The sequence below is a fragment of the Oncorhynchus nerka genome, linkage group LG15 (assembly GCF_034236695.1).
Source record: "Oncorhynchus nerka isolate Pitt River linkage group LG15, Oner_Uvic_2.0, whole genome shotgun sequence".
Taxonomy (NCBI): Eukaryota; Metazoa; Chordata; class Actinopteri; order Salmoniformes; family Salmonidae; genus Oncorhynchus; species Oncorhynchus nerka.
Genome location: NC_088410.1, coordinates 59,480,822 through 59,502,021, shown reverse-complemented (window position 1 = coordinate 59,502,021; position 21,200 = coordinate 59,480,822). Strand labels below are relative to the sequence as shown.

The 21,200-nt window shown below is 44.1% G+C and overlaps 1 protein-coding gene across 11 annotated transcripts in view; it reads left to right on the top strand.

Annotated features, from left to right (window-relative positions):
* Nucleotides 1-21,200, top strand: part of celf4 (CUGBP, Elav-like family member 4) — a 122,993-nt gene that overhangs the window by 87,698 nt on the left and 14,095 nt on the right. For 6 of the 11 annotated variants that reach the window (XM_065001765.1, XM_065001764.1, XM_065001763.1 and 3 more), the window contains exons 3-8: nt 10,236-10,284; nt 12,570-12,698; nt 17,734-17,813; nt 18,037-18,177; nt 18,354-18,495; nt 18,744-18,896. In XM_065001765.1, the coding sequence (XP_064857837.1) occupies nt 10,236-10,284; nt 12,570-12,698; nt 17,734-17,813; nt 18,037-18,177; nt 18,354-18,495; nt 18,744-18,896 (694 nt within the window). Of the gene's footprint in view, nt 1-10,235; nt 10,285-12,569; nt 12,699-17,733; nt 17,835-18,036; nt 18,178-18,353; nt 18,496-18,743; nt 18,897-21,200 lie in introns of all 11 variants that reach the window. The other 5 variants (XM_065001762.1, XM_065001761.1, XM_029682948.2 and 2 more) reach the window with 1 other exon arrangement.

Here is a 21,200-nt window from a genome sequence, read left to right as displayed (position 1 = left end):
AGGAAAAGCAGCCAACAAGTACTCAGTATATGTGGGAACTCCTTCAAAACTGTTGGAAAAGCATTTCTCATGAAGCTGGTTGAGAGAATGCCAAGAGTGTGCAAAGCTGTCATCAAGGCAAAGGGTGGCTACTTTGAAGAAACTAAAATATATGTAACACCTTTTTGGTTGCTACATTATTCCATCTGTTTTATTTCAGTTTTGTTATCTTCACTATTATTCTTCAATATATAAAATAGTAAAAATGTTGAAAAACCCTGGAATGACTAGGTGTGTCCAAACTGTTGACTGCATGTTTTTGTTCAGCCACACGTTATTTGAATAGTCCCCTGTAAATTGTTTATAGATGCTTAAACTTTCAACAAACTGCAACTTGAAGAGAAAGGGAGCAGACATATTAACAGGATGAGAGATATGGTGGAAACTAAGTATTTGGTCACCTACAAACAAGCAAGATTTCTGGCTCTCACAGACCTGTAACTTCTTCTTTAAGAGGCTCCTCTGTCCTCCACTCGTTACCTGTATTAATGGCATCTGTTTGAACTTGTTATCAGTATAAAAGACACCTGTCCACAACCTCAAACAGTCACACTCCAAACTCCACTATGGGCAAGACCAAAGAGGTGTCAAAGGACACCAGAAACAAAATTCTAGACCTGCACCAGGCTGGGAAGACTGAATCTGCAATAGGTAAGCAACTTGGTTTGAAGAAATCAACTGTGGGAGCAATTATTAGGAAATGGAAGACATACAAGACCACTGATAATCTCCCTCGATCTGGGGCTCCATGCAAGATCTCAACCCGTGGGGTCAAAATGATCACAAGAACGGTGAGCAAAAATCCCAGAACCACACGGAGGGACCTAGTGAATGACCTGCAGAGAGCTGGGACCAAAGTAATAAAGCCTACCATCAGTAACACACTAAGTCGCCAGGGACTCAAATCCTGCAGTGCCAGACGTGTCCCCCTGCTTAAGCCAGTACACGTCCAGGCCCGTCTGAAGTTTGCTAGAGAGCATTTGGATGATCCAGAAGAAGATTGGGAGAATATCATATGGTCAGATGAAACCAAAATATAACTTTTTGGTAAAAACTCAAGGATATAGAATGCTGAGTTGCATCCAAAGAACACCATACCTACTGTGAAGCATGGGGGTGGAAACATCATGCTTTGGGGCTGTTTTTCTGCAAAGGGACCAGCACGACTGATCCGTGTAAAGGAAAGAATGAATGGGGCCATGTATCGTGACATTTTGAGTGAAAACCTCCTTCCATCAGCAAGGGCATTGTAGATGAAACGTGGCTGGGTCTTTCAGCATGACAATGATCCCAAACACACCGCCCGGGCAACGAAGGAGTGGCTTAGTAAGAAGCATTTCAAGGTCCTGGAGTGGCCTAGCCAGTCTCCAGATCTCAACCCCATAGAAAAGCTTTGGAGGGAGTTGAAAGTCTGTGTTGCCCAGCAACAGCCCCAAAACATCACTGCTCTAGAGGAGATCTGCATGGAGGAATGGGCCAAAATACCAGCAACAGTGTGTGAAAACCTTGTGAAGACTTACAGAAAACATTTGACCTCTGTCATTGCCAACAAAGGGTATATAACAAAGTATTGAGATAAACTTTTGTTATTGACCAAATACTTATTTTCCACCATATTTTGCAAATTAATTCATAAAAAATCCTACAATGTGATTTTCTGGATTTTTTTTCTCATTTTGTCTGTCATAGTTGAAGTGTACCTATGATGAAAATTACAGGCCTCATCTCTTTAAGTGGGAGAACTTGCACAATTGGTGGCTGACTAAATACTTTTTTGCCCCACTGTATGTATGTATGTATGTATGTGTGTGTGTGTGTGTGTGTGTGTGTGTGTGTGTGTGTGTGTGTGTGTGTGTGTGTGTGTGTGTGTGTGTGTGTGTGTGTGTGTGTGTGTTTGTGGACATGTAACCTGAAATGCATGACTCCTCATTAGTGAAGCAGTGTACGACCATATCAGAGTTTGAGTAGTTGGCTGGCTGCAAGGAAACGACCAGAGAAGCATAGACTGACTGTGCAAATTCATCATTTATCAAGATGTTTTTTTTTTATGTATTATTTGTTTTGCTTCCTCCGCCATGACTGACTCGTTACACAATCCATGGCCAAACAAGTAGGCCAGGCCATTACATTCTTGGAGAATTTGTCTCTCCTCTCCCATATTTACGAGATGTGAAAGAATATGACTGGCCCTGTCTGACCACCGTGAGGAGGGGTGGGAGAGGAAGCAAGGATTGGTAACAATTTACTTTACAGTCCCATCACAGATGGTAGTTAGAAAACAACAGTAATAATTTATACTTTCTGGTAGAGTTTTAAAATGGATAAATCAAATTAACTATTGCCACCACAGTGTGTGTGGTATCCGTGGGGATTAAACAACAGACAACAACAATACACGTTTTGTTTGATGGCCAATACAATTGTATGTTATGTTAAAGCATCAAAAGGTACTTAGTGCTACTTCTTTCAATGAATACAGAAGAAACCAAAAGTAAGCTATTAGTAATAGTAATGTCATAACATTATGCAATGTCTAAGTAAACACCAGGTAAATTGAATACAGTAGCAAAAGACTACTGCTACAATCTGAAGAAGGACTATGAAAGTAAGTAAGTCTCTTTCTCACTGTAAGAATTTCCAGCAGTGCTCTCTCGTTTTAATAATGAAATGACCTCCCCTCCGGTGTCAGACTTTCTCATAAATGTGATTCACTTTTTTCTTACTGCTATGATGAAAAAGTAGGTGTGTGTGTGTGTGTGTGTGTGTGTGTGTGTGTGTGTGTGTGTGTGTGTGTGTGTGTGTGTGTTCCCATAAAAATCCAAGTCAATGTAGAAATGACTAACCCCTGCGTTTCTATTTAGCAGTGAATCTATGGCAGCAGTGAATGAGGCAGAGTGGTGTAATTGGATTACATAATGGAGGGCAGCAGCAGACAGTGTGTGTATGTGTGTGTTTTATATATACAGTATTCAGCCCCCTTGGCATTTTTCCTATTTTGTTGCCTTACAACCTGGAATAAAAATAAAACAATTGGGGGGGGGGCTGTATCATTTGATTTACACAACATGCCTACCACTTTGAAGATGCAAACTATTATTTATTGTGAAACAAACAAGAAATAAGAAAAAAACAGAAAACTTGAGCGTGCATCAAGCTCCATCAACTTTGTTGGGTTCCACTTGTGTACAGCAATCTTTAAATCATACCACATATTCTCAATTGGATTGAGGTCTGGGCTTTGACTAGGCCATTCCAAGAAATTTAAATGTGTCCCCTTAAACCACTCGAGTGTTGCTTTAGCAGTATGCTTAGGGTCATTGTCCAGCTAGGAGGTGAACCTCCATCCCAGTCTCAAATCTCTGGAAGACTGAAATAGGTTTCCCTCAAGAATTTCCCTGTATTTAGTGCCATCCATCATTACTTCAATTCTGACCAGTTTTCAGTACCTGCCGATGAAAAACATCCCCACAGCTTGATGCTGCCACCACCATGCTTCACTGTGGGGATGGTGTTCTCAGGGTGATGATAGGTGTTGGGTTTGCACCAGACATAGCTTTTTCCTTGATGGCCCAAAAAGCTCAATTTTAGTCTCATCTGACCAGCGTATCTTCGTCCATATGTTTTGGAGTCTCCCACATGCCTTTTGGCAAATACCAAATGTGTTTGCTTATTTAAGCAATGGCTTTTTTCTGGCCACTCTTCCGTAAAGCCCGACTCTGTAGAGTGTATGGCTTAAAGTGGTCCGATGGACAGATACTCTAATCTCCGCTGTGGAGCTTTGCAGCTCCTTCAGGGTTATCTTTGGTCTCTTTGTTGCCTCTCTGATTAACCTCGCTAGCGTCCCACCTGGCCAAAAGCCAGGGGAAATGCAGAGCGCCATATTCAAAAAAATTACTATAAAAATCAAACTTGCATTAAATCACACATGTAAAACAGCAAATTAAAGCTACACTTGTGAATCCAGCCAACATGTCAGATTTCAAAAAGGCTTTTCGGCGAAAGCAAACAATGCTATTTTCTGAGGATAGCAGCCTCCGTAAACAAAGAGAGAAACCATATTTCAACCCTGCAGGCGCGACACAAAACTGTCACAAAAATTTGAACTGTTTTGTGCATGCCCATTACATGAAATCCAAATAAAAATCAGGTTGTAATGCAACAAAATAGGAGAAACGCCAAGGGGGATAAATCATTTTGCAAGGCACTGTATGTTTAAATGTTTTATTGTCAAATACACCGGATAGGTGCAGGGAAATGTGTTGTTTTACAGGGTCAGCCATAGTAGTATGGAGCAAATTTCGGTTACGTACCTTGCTCAATGGCACATCTTAACCAAGATGGCAACGCAGTAGGACTTGTATATCTGTCTTTGTCTTATCCCATGTAAATAGCAGGTTTCCTGCAACCCGCCTCACCCAATGTGGTATGGATCTGCTATTTTCATTTCTTATAACTGGAACTTCCATCAGGAGCTAGCCAACTAACTAGCTACTAGTCTTTGTTAGCCACAGCTAGCAGTCCTCGCCTTTTTCCCCCCGGCATCAGCCAGCCTTAGCTCGGACAAACACCTGCCAGTCTGCACAGCGTGATATCAACCAAGAGCATATCGGACTGCTTCTCCACCATATCACCGGATTCCTGCCGCTCTGGATCATTACACCGGATCATTACTCTGGATCATCACAGACAGCTAGCTGCAAACGAGTGGCTACTGTTAGCTACCACCTCTGCCCCGAAGCAAGCACCAGCTAGCCTTGAGCTAGCCTCAAGCTAGGCCCATAAACCAGCTAATTCTAGGCCTACAATACCTCCTTCGCCAAACAGGCCTGGACCCTTTATTATCGACACGGAGCCCCGCCGATCCATCACGACTGGACTGCCGATGTGATCGCCCGATGTGGTCTCAACAGGCTATTTTGTTACGATATTGCCGAAGAACCATCTACTAGCCCCGGCCCGCTAGATTTTCTGAACGCTGTGTCCCCTGCTCGCCTAGCGTAGTAATGAATACCAAATAGCACCCTGACTCACCTATTGCTGCTCTTTTGACCCTATGATCACTCGGCTACACAGCTGATGCCCCCTGGACTGTTTCAATAACACGGTACCTCATTTTGTCAACCTGTCGGCCCCAGCCTCAAACTCAGGTCCTGTATGTACCTAACTGACCCACTCTGCCCATTCACCTGTTGTTGTCTTAGCTCTCCTGATCAACACCTGTGATTGCTTTATGCCTCTCTCTAATGTCAATAGGCCTTGGTTACTGCTGTCTTAGCTAGTTTTTATTGTTTTATTTCACTGTAGAGCCCTCAGTCCCACTCAAAATGCCTTAGATAGCTCTTTCGTCCCACCCCACACACGTGGAGACCTCACCTAGGTTAACTGATGCCTCCAGAGACTAAACCTCTCTCATCAACGCTCAACGCATAGGTTTACCTCCACTGTACTCACATCCTACCATATCTTTGTCTGTACATTATGCCTTGAATCTATTCTACCACGCCCAGAAATCTGCTCCTTTTATTCTTTGTCCCCAACACACTATACAACCAGTTCTAATAGCCTTTAGCCGTACCCTTATCCTACTCCTTCTCTGTTCATCTAGTGATGTAGAGGTTAACCCAGGCCCTGTAACCCCCAGTTCCACTCCTATTCCCCAGGCGCTATCATTTCTTGACTTCTGAAACCGTAAAAGCTTTGGTTTCATATATGTTAACATCAGAAGCCTCCTCCCTAAGTTAGTTTTTTTCACTGCTTTAGCACACTCCACCAATCCCCATGTCCTAGCCGTGTCTGAATCCTGGCTTAGGCCACCAAAGGCCACCAAACATTCTGACATTTCCATTCCCAACTACAACATTTTCAGCCAAGATAGAACTGCCAAGGGGGGTGGAGTTGCAATCTGGACACCATATGTGAATTAATTGCCCCCCATTTATCTTCAGTTTGTACTGTTAGGTGACCTAAACTGGGATATGCTTAACACCCCAGCCTTCCTACAATCTAAGCTAGATGCCCTCGATCTCACACAAATTATCATAGAACCTACCAGGTACAACCCCAAATCCGTAAACACGGACACCCTCATAGATATCATCCTGATCAACATGCCCTCTAAATACACCTCTGCTGTCTTCAAACTGCTGTCTTCAAACAGGATCTCAGTGATCACTGCCTCAATGCCTGCGTGCGTAATGGGTCTGCGGTCAAACGCTCCCTAAAACACTTGAGCAGGCCTTTCTAATCGACCTGGCCCGGGTATCCTGGTTAGACTGTAAACTCTCCTTCCAGACTCACATTACGTATCTCCAATCCAAAATTAAATCTAGAATTGGCTTCCTATTTCGCAAAAAAAGCATCCTTCACTCATGCTGCCAAACATACCCTCGTAAAACTGACTATCCTACCTATCCTTGACTTCGGGCAATGTCATTTACAAAATAGCCTCCAACACTCTATCAAAAAATGTGATGCAGTCTATCACAGCGCCATCCGTTTTGTCACCAAAGCCCCATATACTACCCAACACTGCGACCTGTATGCTCTCGTTGGCTGGCCCTCGCTTCATATTCGTCGCCAAACCCACTGGCTCTAGTTCATCTATAAGTCTTTGCTAGGTAAAACCCCGCCCTATCTCAGATCACTGGTCACCATAGCAGCACCCACCTGTAGCACGCTCTCCAGCGGGTATATTTCACTGGTCACCCCCAAAGCCAACTCCTCATTTGGCCGCCTTTTCTTCCAGTTCTCTGCTGCCAATGACTGGAACGAATTGCAAAAATCACTGAAGCTGGAGACTCATATCTCCCTCACTGCCTTTAAGCATCAGCTGTCAGAGCAGCTTACTTTACCTGTACACATCCAATCTGTAAATAGCACACCCAACTACCTCATCCCCATATTGTTTTTTTTATTTTTTATTTTGCTCCTTTGCACCCCAGTATTTCTTCTTGGACATTAATCTTCTGCACATCTTTCACTCCAGTGTTTAATTCCTAAATTGTAATTATTTCGCCACTATGACCAATTTTTTGCCTTACCTCCCTATTCTTACTTTATTTGCACACAATGTATATAGACTTTTCTATTGTGTTATTGACTGTACGTTTGTTTATTCCATGTGTAACTCTGTGTTGTTTGTGTCGCACTGCTTTGCTTGGCCAGGTCACAGTTGTAAATGAGAACTTGTTCTCAACTGGCCTGCCTGGTTAAATAAAGGTTCATTTAAATTTTTAATTGTTTTAAAAAATGACAGATTTTAACTTTGTAAGCTCAGCTATTCTAACCAGCGACTTTTCGGTTACTAGCCCAATTCTCTAAGCGCCAGGCTACCTACCGTGTGTGTGTGTGTGTGCATGCGTGCGTGCGGTTTGCTTGTGTGTTCAGGTGTTTGGAGTTAACCTCCAAAATTATTGGCACCCTTAATAAAGATGAGCAAAAAAGACTAATCTTTATTAAATGACTAATACAAATACTGAAAATGACATTATATGTTACACTAATACAATTATTCAAAGAAAGAGTCATAAAAAAAATCTCAAAAGGTTAGATGTCGAAAATTATTGGCACCCCTAAAGATTCTTATAAATAAAATCAAACAAAGTAAAATCTGCATTAACATTCAACTTCTTTATGTTCATTCAGCTTAAGGAACTGTATTGTGGCTATTCAAGGTGTCCTGTTTCACTGGGATATATAAAAAAATGAGGTAACACGCAATTAAAAACATCCATCACCTTGAGGAAAGGCAAAGAACTCACAAACGAAAAGAGATGAATGGTGGTTGACCTTCATAAATTCAACAATGGGTAAAAAACAAAAAATAATAATAATAATCTATTCCACTTACCACTATTAGGGCAATAATTAAGACGGTTAAAACCACTGGAACATTGGTAAACTCACTCAGGCCACTCCCACACAGTCCTAGCAAAAATTCACTTGAGAAATTGCTCTTTGCTAAGGAGCTATTTTTCTTTATTTTTGACCATTTTAATTGAAAACAATCACAGTAAGGTACTTAATTGCTATCCAGAAAATATTTGATATTGAGATAAAAACAGCTGCATTGGACCTTTAAACAACATCTCTTTCTTTGAGAAATTGTAGTTGTATAAAATAATTTTTTTTTTTCATTAAATTGCATACAATATGGCTCCGTATCTGTATTCTTTATTTTATACAGTCTTTTTTTGCTCATCTTTATCAAGGGTGCCAATAATTTTGAAGGTGACTGTATATCATGTTCTCCAAGGCCACACAAAAAGAGCTGCAGGAGTGGACTGTCATCACTGGAGCAACAATGGGCTGAGCTCTGTGTGTGTGAGTGCCTCTGCTAGTAGGAGAAGAAGCATGCTCCCAGAAAGGTGTTTTTGTGTGTGTGTGTGTGTGTGTGTGTGTGTGTGTGTGTGTGTGTGTGTGTGTGTGTGTGTGTGTGTGTGTGTGTGTGTGTGTGTGTGTGTGTGTGTGTGTGTGTGTAAATGTGAATGAAGCAGAGAATTCTCAACTCACATGCAAACCGCACAACGTCTGTTTCTCACTAAGACACCGTGGGTGGATGTGCAAAGGGTGTGTGTGTGTGCCTGTGTGTGTGTGCATGCATGCGAGTGTGTGCGTGTGTGCGTTTTAATGGTGCTCCTTTTTGTGAAATTGAGCTGGAGATGGTATTTTCTCTCTGAGGGAAGTGTATAATGGAGAATGTGGGCTAGATAGTTGTAGGCTGTTCTAAATGATGTTTAATGTTGCTCAATGCTTCCATCCAGCTGTCTTCTTTTAGTCCCATGTTTTTTTATCCTCACTCTTTATCTCCCTTTTCTCTCTCTCTCTCTCTCTCTCTCTCTCTCTCTCTCTCTCTCTCTCTCTCTCTCTCTCTCTCTCGCTGTCTTTCGGTCTCTCCACCACTCTTTCCCTCTATCGTTCTCTCCGCACCTCCTTCTCGCTTTCCCTCTCTCTCTCTCTTTCGATATCAACAGCCAGGGTGATATAAATAATGCATCAAAGTACATTAAAAACATTAGCAAGGCGATGAAAGAGAGGGAGGAAAGGAGAGAGAGAAGGGGAAAGGGTGACTGGGTCTTAGACGAAGGAGTGTTATTGTGCATGGAGAGATTTAGCAGGCCTGGACTTTTTACACTGAGGAAGAGATGGTAAAAAATACAGTAATATACAAAATTGTTCCCCTAATATTGTCAACCTCTTGTTGTTTACTGTTGTTTACAGGTCGTTAACGTTAGAGCCAAACATGGCTTTATTGAGCTCCATCTAATCCAGAGTGTTGGCCAGTCTACTAACCATGAATTTAATTCATTACGGTGTATCACTCAACAGTGTTTTTGTTTTGGTTAGTCTGTGCATTGTAATTGCAACAAATTGGGAGAATGTAAGAACCGTGACGCATACACCCTTTCGTACACTACCCGACAACACACACACAGACACAAACAAGCGCACCAACATGCGCGCATCCACACACGTACACCCTTCGCTCTCTCTCTTTCCCCTCTGTGGCACGTCGTTCCTGCTCCTGGCAGCGTGGCGATTGGCATATTAAAACATTGATTGGCAGCGAGCGTTTTGCGGCGTGTATTACTGAGACTGAGAGCATTGGGAAAGCAGCCAGGGTTGACAGAAAGGCAGTGGAAGAATGGAAGAAGGAGTGTAAAGGAAAGAGGGGGAATGGAAGGAGGATTGTAAAGGAAAGAGGGGGAATGGAAGGAGGAGTGTCTGGGCTGGCCAGCGAGAGCTAAAGAAGGCTCACATGCAGGGTGACAAGGCCTTATAGAAAAACTGGGTGACTAGAGCATTTAAACAGACAGACGGACAGATATATGGACAGACGGACATAGCCAGACCAATTCAAAATGATGTATCTACAGTATATATCTACAGCTGGTGAACTGCAATGTACTTAAACAGAGCCTGCACAACAACATCACACTGCCAAACATGTAAGAACGCAGCCTCTCCCTTTTCTCGCCATCCTTTTTCATCTCCCTCTCTAAATTACTGCACCTGTACTATCAAATCTCAAGTCCTTCTCTCCCACCATACGCAATTACATTATACAAAACACATTTACAAGACGTGTTACTTATTTGCCAAAGTGGTCATCAACATTTAGTAAATGGTGTGTAACTACTTGATGTGGAGTAAGCAATCCTAACATCTTTCCCTATCTCTCTTCTCTCTCTCTCCAGATGAACAGGCCTATCCAGGTGAAGCCTGCGGACAGCGAGAGTCGAGGAGGTAGTGCTCCACTTCTTTAAACTTGGCTGCCGTCCCACATCAGTGTCACCATTACCCCTCTCTTTCCACACACACACACACACACACACACACACACACACGTCCCAATCCCAACGTGTCACGCTTAATGGCCCTACCTCGACGGGAACTGACAGAATCCCAGCCAGCCCCCACAGGGTTCTCAAACATTTGTAATGTGTTACATAAACATTGGTCACACTCTCTCTTTGCATTGCTCAACTCTCTTAAAATAAACGCTCTCCGTCCAACACCAATTTAGTTGGGAATTAAGCATAAGCAAGTTTTGAATAGCATCAGCGAGAGAGAGAGAGAGAGAGAGAGAGAGAGAGAGGAGGAAAAGAAGTAGAGCATGCAATGAGGAAAAAATCATATCGTGTGAGAGAGATAAAGGTGGAGAATGGGGGAGGAGGCAGGAGAGGGAGCAGGAAAGAAAGAAAGAGAGAGAAAAGTAGAGAGCATGTGAGGGGAAGAAGGACAGAAAGAGAGGAGAGAAGAAGAGGTAGAGAGAGAGAGTTACTGAGGGATTGCATGACTTCCTCCCTGTTTATTCCGGTCCTCTCTAACTGTGATTGATGGAGCTGTGGAGTGAAGAGAGAAACAATTGGTGGGAGGGCTAGAGAAGGATTCTTACTTTTCTCCCTCACCCTCTCTCTTCCTTTACCTCTCTCAATCCCCAATTTCCCACGTCTCTCTCTCCCTCTCTCTTCTCCACCTTATTTTTATTTTTCTCTATCATCCCCTCTTTCTCTAAATCCCTCTTCCTCAAATCCGGGCCTCGCACCACTGCTGGTTTTCATTCTTCCCCTCAAACCAGGGACTGATTCTGCCCTGAAAACACATTCAGGCATTTTAGCTTATTTGAAATGGAGGTATCGTGACTAGTTTCCTGGACACAGGTTAAGGGCGTTTTCACACATAGTCCTGAGCAATAGTTCAAATCAGAGTTTGATTATTTGTTACATTTGTATTTTCTTTTTTTTCTCATTTGGTCCGACCGGTTTCACATTGCCAAATGTCAAACGAACTAAAATGCCTGAACAAAACCACATGTTAATGCAAGTCATTTGTTTATTGGAGAGAAATCTTCACGTTCAATCCATCTATGATTATCAAAAAAATAAAAATGTATGTCCCAAACTTCATGTTACTTCCTTTTCTGGGTCTTCCAACAACACGCGGGAGGAAACAGCGCCTCTCTAACTGCACCTTAAATGGGCTACTTTCAGTGGCCCGTCTCCCCTAAACTGCATCGGATGCGCTCATAAATCCGCTGCGATTTACAATGTTTCAAAGAGATCAAGTTATGGTACTGTGTGGATCAAATGTTCATAGTCAAACAACCAATAATACCTCTTGTTATTTTCCTGTGTTTGGTCTGGACTGCATTCTCATCTGCAGCGAACCACACAACCACACAAATGGAATCAGACTGAGACCACCCTTTTTGAGTGAACCACGGTGCATTGTTTAGAGTGTGCACACCAGTCCAAACTAACCGAACTAAAGAGGGAAAACATGCCAAAGTTGGGAAAAACCGCTCCAAACCAATTTGGTGTGAAATCGCCCGAAATCTAGTCCTGGACTAAAACAGGATTTAAATGGAGATTCTCCAATGAGCATAGTTTTTAATCCAGGAGTGTCAGGGAAACAGTGAAACTCTCCCCAGAACGGCCTCACCATATAGTTGGTTCGATGGACATTCTCTAGTCAAATACCTCTTTATGGTCCTATAGACTTGGTCTGTAAACATTGCATCACTTCAAACATCCCCGCCCTAGAGAGTCAAAAACGTATTGGTTCCTATTGATTTAATCTCAAAATGAATATGTTAGTGTGTTGTGTTAAGCATTGTTTCCCTCTGAGAGATGTAACGATTACTGGTGCCATCCCATGGGAACTGTGAAGACTTTGGCAGTCAATGTGTGTGTCCTCCATCCCTGATCTCCGAGCCACACTTGTAAACATTCCCCCTTGTGCAAGGCCAGAGCTGAGATTAGTATTGTTGACTCTGCAAGGACAGCCTGTAAGGAAAAGGCAGAGGGTGAAGCAGACCCTAAACACACACACAAACACACACGCTCTCAGCCTTGCACACTGAAAACTCGATACACTTGAAAACATTCACAGACACACACACACACACACACACACACACACACACACACACACACACACACACACACACACACACACACACTCGTCACAAGTGCACACCCACGTGTGCGCACACATACCTGTTCATGACCAGTTCCTCTTTGTTTCAGAAGACAGAAAACTATTTGTGGGAATGCTCAACAAGCAGCAGTCCGAAGATGATGTGCGACGTCTCTTTGAGTCGTTTGGCAGCATTGAAGAGTGCACCATCCTTAGAGGTCCTGATGGAAACAGCAAAGGTCAGTGTGTGTGGTTCCACCACCAACACAGCTCTGTAATGTTCATCATCACCCCGTAGCATTAAGGACATTTCAAACATGTCTTTATTTATTTGTATTTATTTGAGTTGGGATTTAAGCAATTAAATCATTGTCACCTTGACCTAACAATAGCCAGATGCATTGTATTCTATCATCACACTTTAGCGTGCTTTCATTTCCGGGATTTATGTTATTTGGCATTTAGCCTATGCCTGGCTAACAGTGACCTTTTAGGAAGCGTCACCATACTCTTCATCAGGATCCGGGGTGAAGTTTCCCCTAGGTACAGATCTAGGATCAGATTCCCCTCCCTCAAGAATGGCGCTGACCAATTCTGCTATTTAGTGGTCTGATCTGTCATCGTTTCCTATGACCGAAGAGAGCTTCTGGACATCAGAACAGCAATCACTAACCTCGATTTGGATGAAGTGATTCGGCAACCCAGGACATACTGCTCACCCCGGACAAGGCCCTAATCGCAGAGATTCGGAAAAGGAAGAGACGGCGTGAGAGAGGCCGATGTTCAGGCACCCTGACGAAACTACGTTGGCGAGTAAATAAACCGTGTCTACCCTCCTGGAAAACAAACTGCACAAGCTCCGTTCGAGACGATCCTATCAACAGGACATGAAGAACTGTAATATCCTATTTTTCTCGGAGTCATTGGCTGAGCAAGGACATGGATAATATGCACTGAGTAGGAACACCTTCCTAATATTGAGTTGCACCCCCCCCCCACTTTCCCCCAGAACAGCCTCAATTCGTCAGGGCATGGACTCTACAAGGTGTCAAAAGCGTTCCACAGGGATGCTAGCCCATGTTGACTCCAATGCTTCCCACGTTTGTGTCAAGTTGGCTGGATGTCCTCTGGTGGTGGAACATTCTTGATACACACAGGACACTGTTAAGTGTGAAAAACCCTGCAGCGTTGCAGTTTTTGACACACATAAACCGGTACTACCATACCCCATTCAAAGGCACTGAAATGTTTTGTCTTGCTCATTCAATGGCTGACTGGTACACATACACAATCCATGTCTCAATTGTCTCAAGGCTTAAAAATCCTTCTTTAACCTGTCTCCTCCCCTTCATCTACACTGATTGAAGTGGATTTAACAGGTGACATTAATGAGAGAGCATAGCTTTCACCTGGATTCATCTGGTCAGTCTTATGACATGGAAATTTGCAGGTGTTCCTAATGTTTAGTACACTCAGCTGGCTTTTCTATGCATCGGCAGAATCAAACGACAGCCTCGGGTAAGCTCAAGGAGGGAGGTGTGTGTGTGTCTTTTTTATTTTTTTTATTTTTTTTTACAACAGATGGTGTCCAATCTCTAATATTAAGGAAATCTTGAGGTTCTGCTCGCCTGAGTTAGAATACCTCATGTAGACCATACTATTTACCAAGGACATTTTCATCTATATTTTTCGTAGCTGTCTATTTACCACCACAAACCAATGTTGCCACTAAGACTGCACTTATCGAGCTGTATAGGGTCATAAAAGCAAACAAGAAAATGGTCATCCAGAGGTGTTGCTCCTAATGGCCAGTGATTTTGATGCAGGGAAACTGATGTCCGTCTTACCTCATTTCTACCAGCATATCACCTGTGCAACTAGAGGAGACAAAACTCTAGATTACCTTTACCCCACACACAGAAACGCATACAAAGCTCTCCCTCGCCCTACATTTGGCAAATCTGATCATTACTCTATCCTGCTGATTCATGATTACAAGCAAAAACTCAAGCAGGAAGTACCAGTGACGCGCTCAATACGGAAGTGGTCCGATGAAGCAGATGCTAAACTACAGGACTGTTTTGCTGGCAAGGAATGGAATATGTTCTGGGACTCATCCGATTGCATTGAGCAGTTTACCACATCAGTCACCGGCTTCATTTATAAGTGCATTGACGACATCGTCCCCACAGTGACCGTACATACATATCCCAACCAGAGTTGCCACTTTCAAGGAGTGAGGCGCTAATCTGGACGCTTATAAGAAATCTCGCTACGACCTCAGATGAGCCATCAAACAGGCAAAGCATCAATGCAGGATTGAGATCGAATCCTACTAAGCCGGCTCTGACGCTCGTCGGACGTGGCAGGGTTTGCAAACTATCATAGATTACAAAGGGAAACAAAGCCATGAGCTGCCCAGTGACGCGAGCCTTCCAGATGAGCTAAAGGCCTTCTATGCTTGCTTCAAGGCAAGTAACACTGAACCGTGAGTAAGACCTTTAAACAGGTTAACATTCACAAGGGTGCAGGGCCAGACGCGTACTCAAAGCATATGCTGACCAGCTGGCAAGTGTCTTCACTGAAATGTTCAATACCTACATGTTTCGAGCAGACCACCATAGGTAACCTGTTTAAACAACTATTACCCGTAGCACTCACATCTGTAGCCAGGAAATGCTTTGAAAGGCTGGTCATGGCTCACATCAACACCATCATCCCAGACATCCTGGACCCACTCCAATTTGCATACAGACCCAACAGATCCACAGATGATGCCATCTCTATTGCACTCCACACTGCCATCTCTCAGCTGGACAAGATGAATACCTATGTGAGAATGTTGTTCATTGACTGGAGCTCAGCGTTCAACACCATTGTGTCCTCCAAGCTCATTACTAAGCTAAGGACCCTGAGACTGAACACCTCCCTCTATAAATGGATCCTGGACTTCCTGACGGGCCGCCCCCAGTTTGTGAGGGGAGGCAACAACACATCTGCCACACTGACCTTCAACACGGGGGCCCTTCAGGGGTGCATGCTTAGTCCCTTCCTGTACTCCCTGTTCACCCACGACTGCATTGCCACGCATGACTGCAGAAGCATCATTAAGTTGGCTGACGACATGACGGTGGCAAACCTGATCGCAGATGATGATGAGACAGCCTATAGGGTGGAGATCAGAGACCTGACAGTGTGGTGCCAGAACAGGTTGGTTTAAGTGTTGATGCAGTGGATTGGTTCCAAAACAACCTTTCTAACAGAACACAGTATGTAGAACAGAAGGGTATGAAATCTGAGTTTCGAAGGCTTACAAAAGGAGTTCCCCAGGGCTCAATTTTAGGTGCGATCCTTTTTACACTGTATATACATGACATAGGGAAGTCTGTTGACCCTGCAAATCCCCATCTGTATGCCGATGACACAATTATTTATTCTAGAGCATCTAAAATTGAGAAGACTTTTCAAGACTTATAGTTGGCTTTTGATGTTATTCAAAAGGCAGCTATTCGGCCTCCCGGGAGGCGCAGTGGTCTAAGGCACTGCATCGCAGGAGTTGTAGCGATGAGACAATATATTAACTACTAACAATTGGATACCACGAAAAAAGGCAGCTATTCGAATTGAAACTTGTGCTTAATGCAAGGAAAACAAAATGTATGGTTTTCTTTTCCCTGAAAGTAAACAGATGGAGTCACTTGCAGATTTGAACTATAAAAGGCCAGCAAATTGATAGGGTCACCACCTACAACATCTTGTGATTTGGTTAGATGAAAAGCTGAATTCTAAACAGCACATTAATAATTTTACTCAGAAACTGAATTTGAAATTGGGATTCTAATTTTAGGAACAAATCTCACTTTTCAATGTAAGTCAGAAAGGATCTTGTTCAAATCACCAGAGGTTTTTTAATCAGTGCTGGATTATGGTGATATTGTCTATGCAGGCCTCAGCAAATACCTTACAAACTCCGGGCACATGGTGTTTTAAGATTTATTACAAATGCTAGATCACTTACACGTCACTGTGCAATGGACTTCTCTCTCCAACAGGAGGCTAAAGCACTGGTACACTTTTTGTGTACAAAGCACTGATGGGACAACTCCTTTTGTATCTCTGTTCCTTATTGACCAGAACAGTCACTCAATACAGTCTTCGTTCACAGTCGCTGCTGTCCTTGTCTGTACCTAAGGATAGAACTGAGATGGGGAAACAATATTTTTCCCATAATGCCCCTTCATCCTCGAACATGCTTCAAAATATATTAAAGTTAGGGGAGTTTTTTAAGACTCTGATCGACAACACTGTTTGTGATAGCTGCAGTTGTTTCTTATATTCAATTTAATCCGTAACTTGTGACACTAAGGATATATCATGGTCCACACACGCCAACACAGTCGTGAAGAGGGCACGACAACACCTCTTCCCCCTCAGGAGGCTGAAAAGATTTTTGCATAGGCCCTCAAATCCTCAAAAAGTTTTACAGCTGCACCATTGAGAGCATTTTCACTGGCTGCATCACCACCTGGTATGGCACATGCTTGGCATCCAACCGCAAGACGCTACAGATGTTACTACGTATGTCCCAGTACATCACTGGGGCCGAGCTCCCTGCCATCCAGGACCTCTATACCAGGCGGTGTTAGATGAAGGCACTAAAAATGTCAAAGACTCTAGCCACCCAAGTCATAGACAGTTCTCTCTACCACACGGCAAGCGGTACCAGTGCACCAAGGAAATACTAAACTGACCCAAGATCAGCGTCTAGGGGCAACTTCACCTTACACCCTTCATCAGTGCTCTTCATTGGCAGGCTTTAGTGGTAAACCTCATTAGGTTGGTCAGTGCCGCTTCATTGCTTTACTTCATGTTGTTCATCAGCGGGCTTACACTAATCAATATGCTTCATTGCAACTAAGCCCAATGAATACTGTACGCTTTATCATTCACATTCATCAATAAGCCTCATCAGGGAACTCTGTCAGTGAGTTGAATGGGAACGATGGGGACGCCCAATAATCACTGAGCTTGATCATTCAGATTCATCACTGAGTTTCATCGATAGTACTGTAAGTGAAATAATTATCGTTGGGCTTCATCAGTCAACTCCTTATGGAAGAGGGTTTAAATTATGTGGATAGTGACAGACTGTCTGACTGATTGCCTTTTCTCTCTCTCTCCTCACTCTCTCTGTTTTCCTCTGTTTATCTCTCTCTGTGTGTTTCTCTCTCCCTCTCTGCCCTGTCTCTCTCTCTGCTTCTCTCTCTCTCTCAGGTTGTGCGTTCGTAAAGTATTCCTCTCACGCTGAAGCTCAGGCAGCTATCAGTGCGCTACACGGCAGCCAGACAATGCCTGTGAGTTCAGTATTCAATATGGTGAGTGTATCAGCTAGTGTGTGTCCTTGGTAGTGTATGTTTGTATGTGTTAACACATGTACTCCTCGTCTCTCTCGCTCTGTGTGTGTGTGTGTGTGTGTGTGTGTGTGTGTGTGTGTGTGTGTGTGTGTGTGTGTGTGTGTGTGTGTGTGTGTGTGTGTGTGTGTGTGTGTGTGTGTGTGTGTGTGTGTGCGTGCGGCAGGGTGCGTCCTCAAGTCTGGTGGTGAAGTTTGCCGACACGGATAAGGAGCGCACCATCCGGCGCATGCAGCAGATGGCTGGTCAGATGGGCATCTTCAACCCCATGGCCCTGCAGTTTGGGGCCTACGGGGCCTACGCACAGGTAGAACACACACACGCGCAAGTACGCCCACACACACACACACGCACATACAAAGTAGGGTATGAGTTGAAGCACAAAAACAGTGCAGACAAAACTTGACAAAATAAAGTCACACTCTCTTTCTCACTCTCCCCATATCTCCCTCCTTTCCCCTGGCTCCCTCTCCCCCCATGCAGGTGCAGCAGCAGCAGGCAGCGTTGATGGCATCAGTAGGGCAGGGGGGCTACCTCAGCCCTATGGCAGCCTTCGCCGCCGCACAGATGCAGCACATGGCCACCATCAACGGACTCCCCGGAGGGCACATGACCCCCACCTCAGGTGAGGGCAGCATTCAAGGGTTCAACTTCTCCACATGTAAGGCAACCATGTTAGGACATTAACAGCTTGGGCAGGGTCCTGGACTTAGTTGTAAGATAAACCTCCCTTAGTTGTCAGTATAAAACATCCTCAGTTGTCAGTATAAAACACCCTCAGTTGTCAGACCAAACTCTGCCAGTTAACTGGCCTGACAACGAGCAATGTCACCTGCTCATCTCTCTCTCTCTTTCGTCGTCGCTATCTGCCAGGTGGCAGTACCCCCCCTGGTATCAGCGGCCCCACGGTGACCAGTATCCCCTCGCCCATCAGTGTGAATGGTTTCAATGGAATGCCACCCCCTCAGGCTAACGGGCAGCCCCCTGCCGAAGCTGTGTACACCAACGGGATACACCCCTATCCTGGTGAGCCTCCCACAACCACACATATTAGTCATTTAGAAGACGCTCTTATCCAAAGCAACTTACAGGAGCAATTAGGGTTAAGTGCCTTGCTCAAGGGTACATCGACAGACTGTTCACCTAGTCTGCTCTGGCTCTATATAGAGACAATATAACACACACTCACTACCTGCGTGAAACACACTCGCCATAAGGCACACAGGGTACACCCAATGATCTACATACAGTAGATGGATAGAATTGTTTTCATGTTTTTTTACCAGTTGACTGACAACACATTCTCATTTATAGCAACAACCTGGGGAATAGTGACAGGGGAGAGGAGATGAATTAGCTAAAACTAGGGATGATTAGGTGGCCATGATGGTATGAGGGCCAGATTGGGAATTTAGCCAGGACACCAGGGTCAACACTCCTACTCTTACGGTAAGTGCCATGGAATCGTTAGTGACCACAGAGAGTCAGGACACTTGTTTAACATCTCAGACGAAAGATGGCACCCTACAGAGGGCAATGTCCCCAATTACTGCCCTGGTGCATTGGGATATACAGTGGGGAGAACAAGTATTTGATACACTGCCGATTTTGCAAGTTTTCCTACTTACAAAGCATGTAGAGGTACACTTCAACTGTGAGAGATGGAATCTAAAACAAAAATCCAGAAAATCACATTGTATGTGATAAGTAATTCATTTGCATTTTATTGCATGACATAAGTATTTGATACATCAGAAATGCAGAACTTAATATTTGGTACAGAAACCTTTGTTTGCAATTACAGAGATCATACATTTCCTGTAGTTCTTGACCAGGTTTGCACACACTGCAGCAGGGATTTTGGCCCACTCCTCCATACAGACCTTCTCCAGATCCTTCAGGTTTCAGGGCTGTCGCTGGGCAATACGGACTTTCAGCTCCCTCCAAAGATTTTCTATTGGGTTCAGGTCTGGAGACTGGCTAGGCCACTCCAGGACCTTGAGATGCTTCTTACAGAGCCATTCTTTAGTTGCCCTGGCTGCGTGTTTCAGGTCGTTGTCATGCTGGAAGACCCAGCCACGACCCATCTTCAATGCTCTTACTGAGGGAAGGAGGTTGTTGGCCAAGATCTCATGATACATGGCCCCATCCATCCTCCCCTTAATACGGTGCAGTCGTCCTGTCCCCTTTGCAGAAAAGCATCCCCAAAGAATGATGTTTCCACCTCCATGCTTCACGGTTGGAATGGTGTTCTTGGGGTTGTACTCATCCTTCTTCTTCCTCCAAACACTGCGAGTGGAGTTTCGACCAAAAAGCTCTATTTTAGTCTCATCAGACCACGTGACCTTCTCCCATTCCTCCTCTGGATCATCCAGATGGTCATTGGCAAACTTCAGACGGGCCTGGACATGCGCTGGCTTGAGCAGGGGGACCTGCAGGATTTTAATCCATGACGGCGTAGTGTGTTACTAATGGTTTTCTTTGAGACTGTGGTCCCAGCTCTCTTCAGGTCATTGACCAGGTCCTGCCGTGTAGTTCTGGGCTGATCCCTCACCTTCCTCATGATCATTGATGCCCCACGAGGTGAGATCTTGCATGGAGCCCCAGACCGAGGGTGATTGACCATCACCTTGAACTTCAATTTTCTAATAATTGCGCCAACAGTTGTTGCCTTCTCACCAAGCTGCTTGCCTATTGTCCTGTAGCCCATCCCAGCCTTCTGCAGATCTACAATTTTATCCCTGATGTCCTTACACAGCTCTCTGGGCTTGGCCATTGTGGAGAGGTTGGAGTCCGTTTGATTGAGTGTGTGGACAGGTGTCTTTTATGCAGGTAACGAGTTCAAACAGGTGCAGTTAATACAGGTAATGAGTGGAGAACAGGAGGGCTTCTTAAAGAAAAACTAACAGGTCTGTGAGAACCAGAATTCTTACTGGTTGGTAGGTGATCAAATACTTATGTCATGCAATAAAATGCAAATTAATTACTTACAAATCATACAATGTGATTTTCTGGACTTTTGTTTTAGATTCCGTCTCTCACAGTTGAAGTGTACCTATGATAAAAAATTACAGACCTCTACATGCTTTGTAAGTAGGAAAACCTGAAAAATCGGCAGCGTATCAAATACTTGTTCTCCCCACTGTATATATTATTATTATTTTAGATCAGAGGAAAGAGTGCCTTCTATTGGCCCTCCAACACCACTTCCAGCAGCATCTGGTCTCCCATCCAGGGGCCAACCCTGCTTAGCTTCAAAGGCAAGCCAGCAGTAGGATGCAGGGTGGTATGCTGGTAGATCCAGAGACGACAGTATATCATATATGTTTC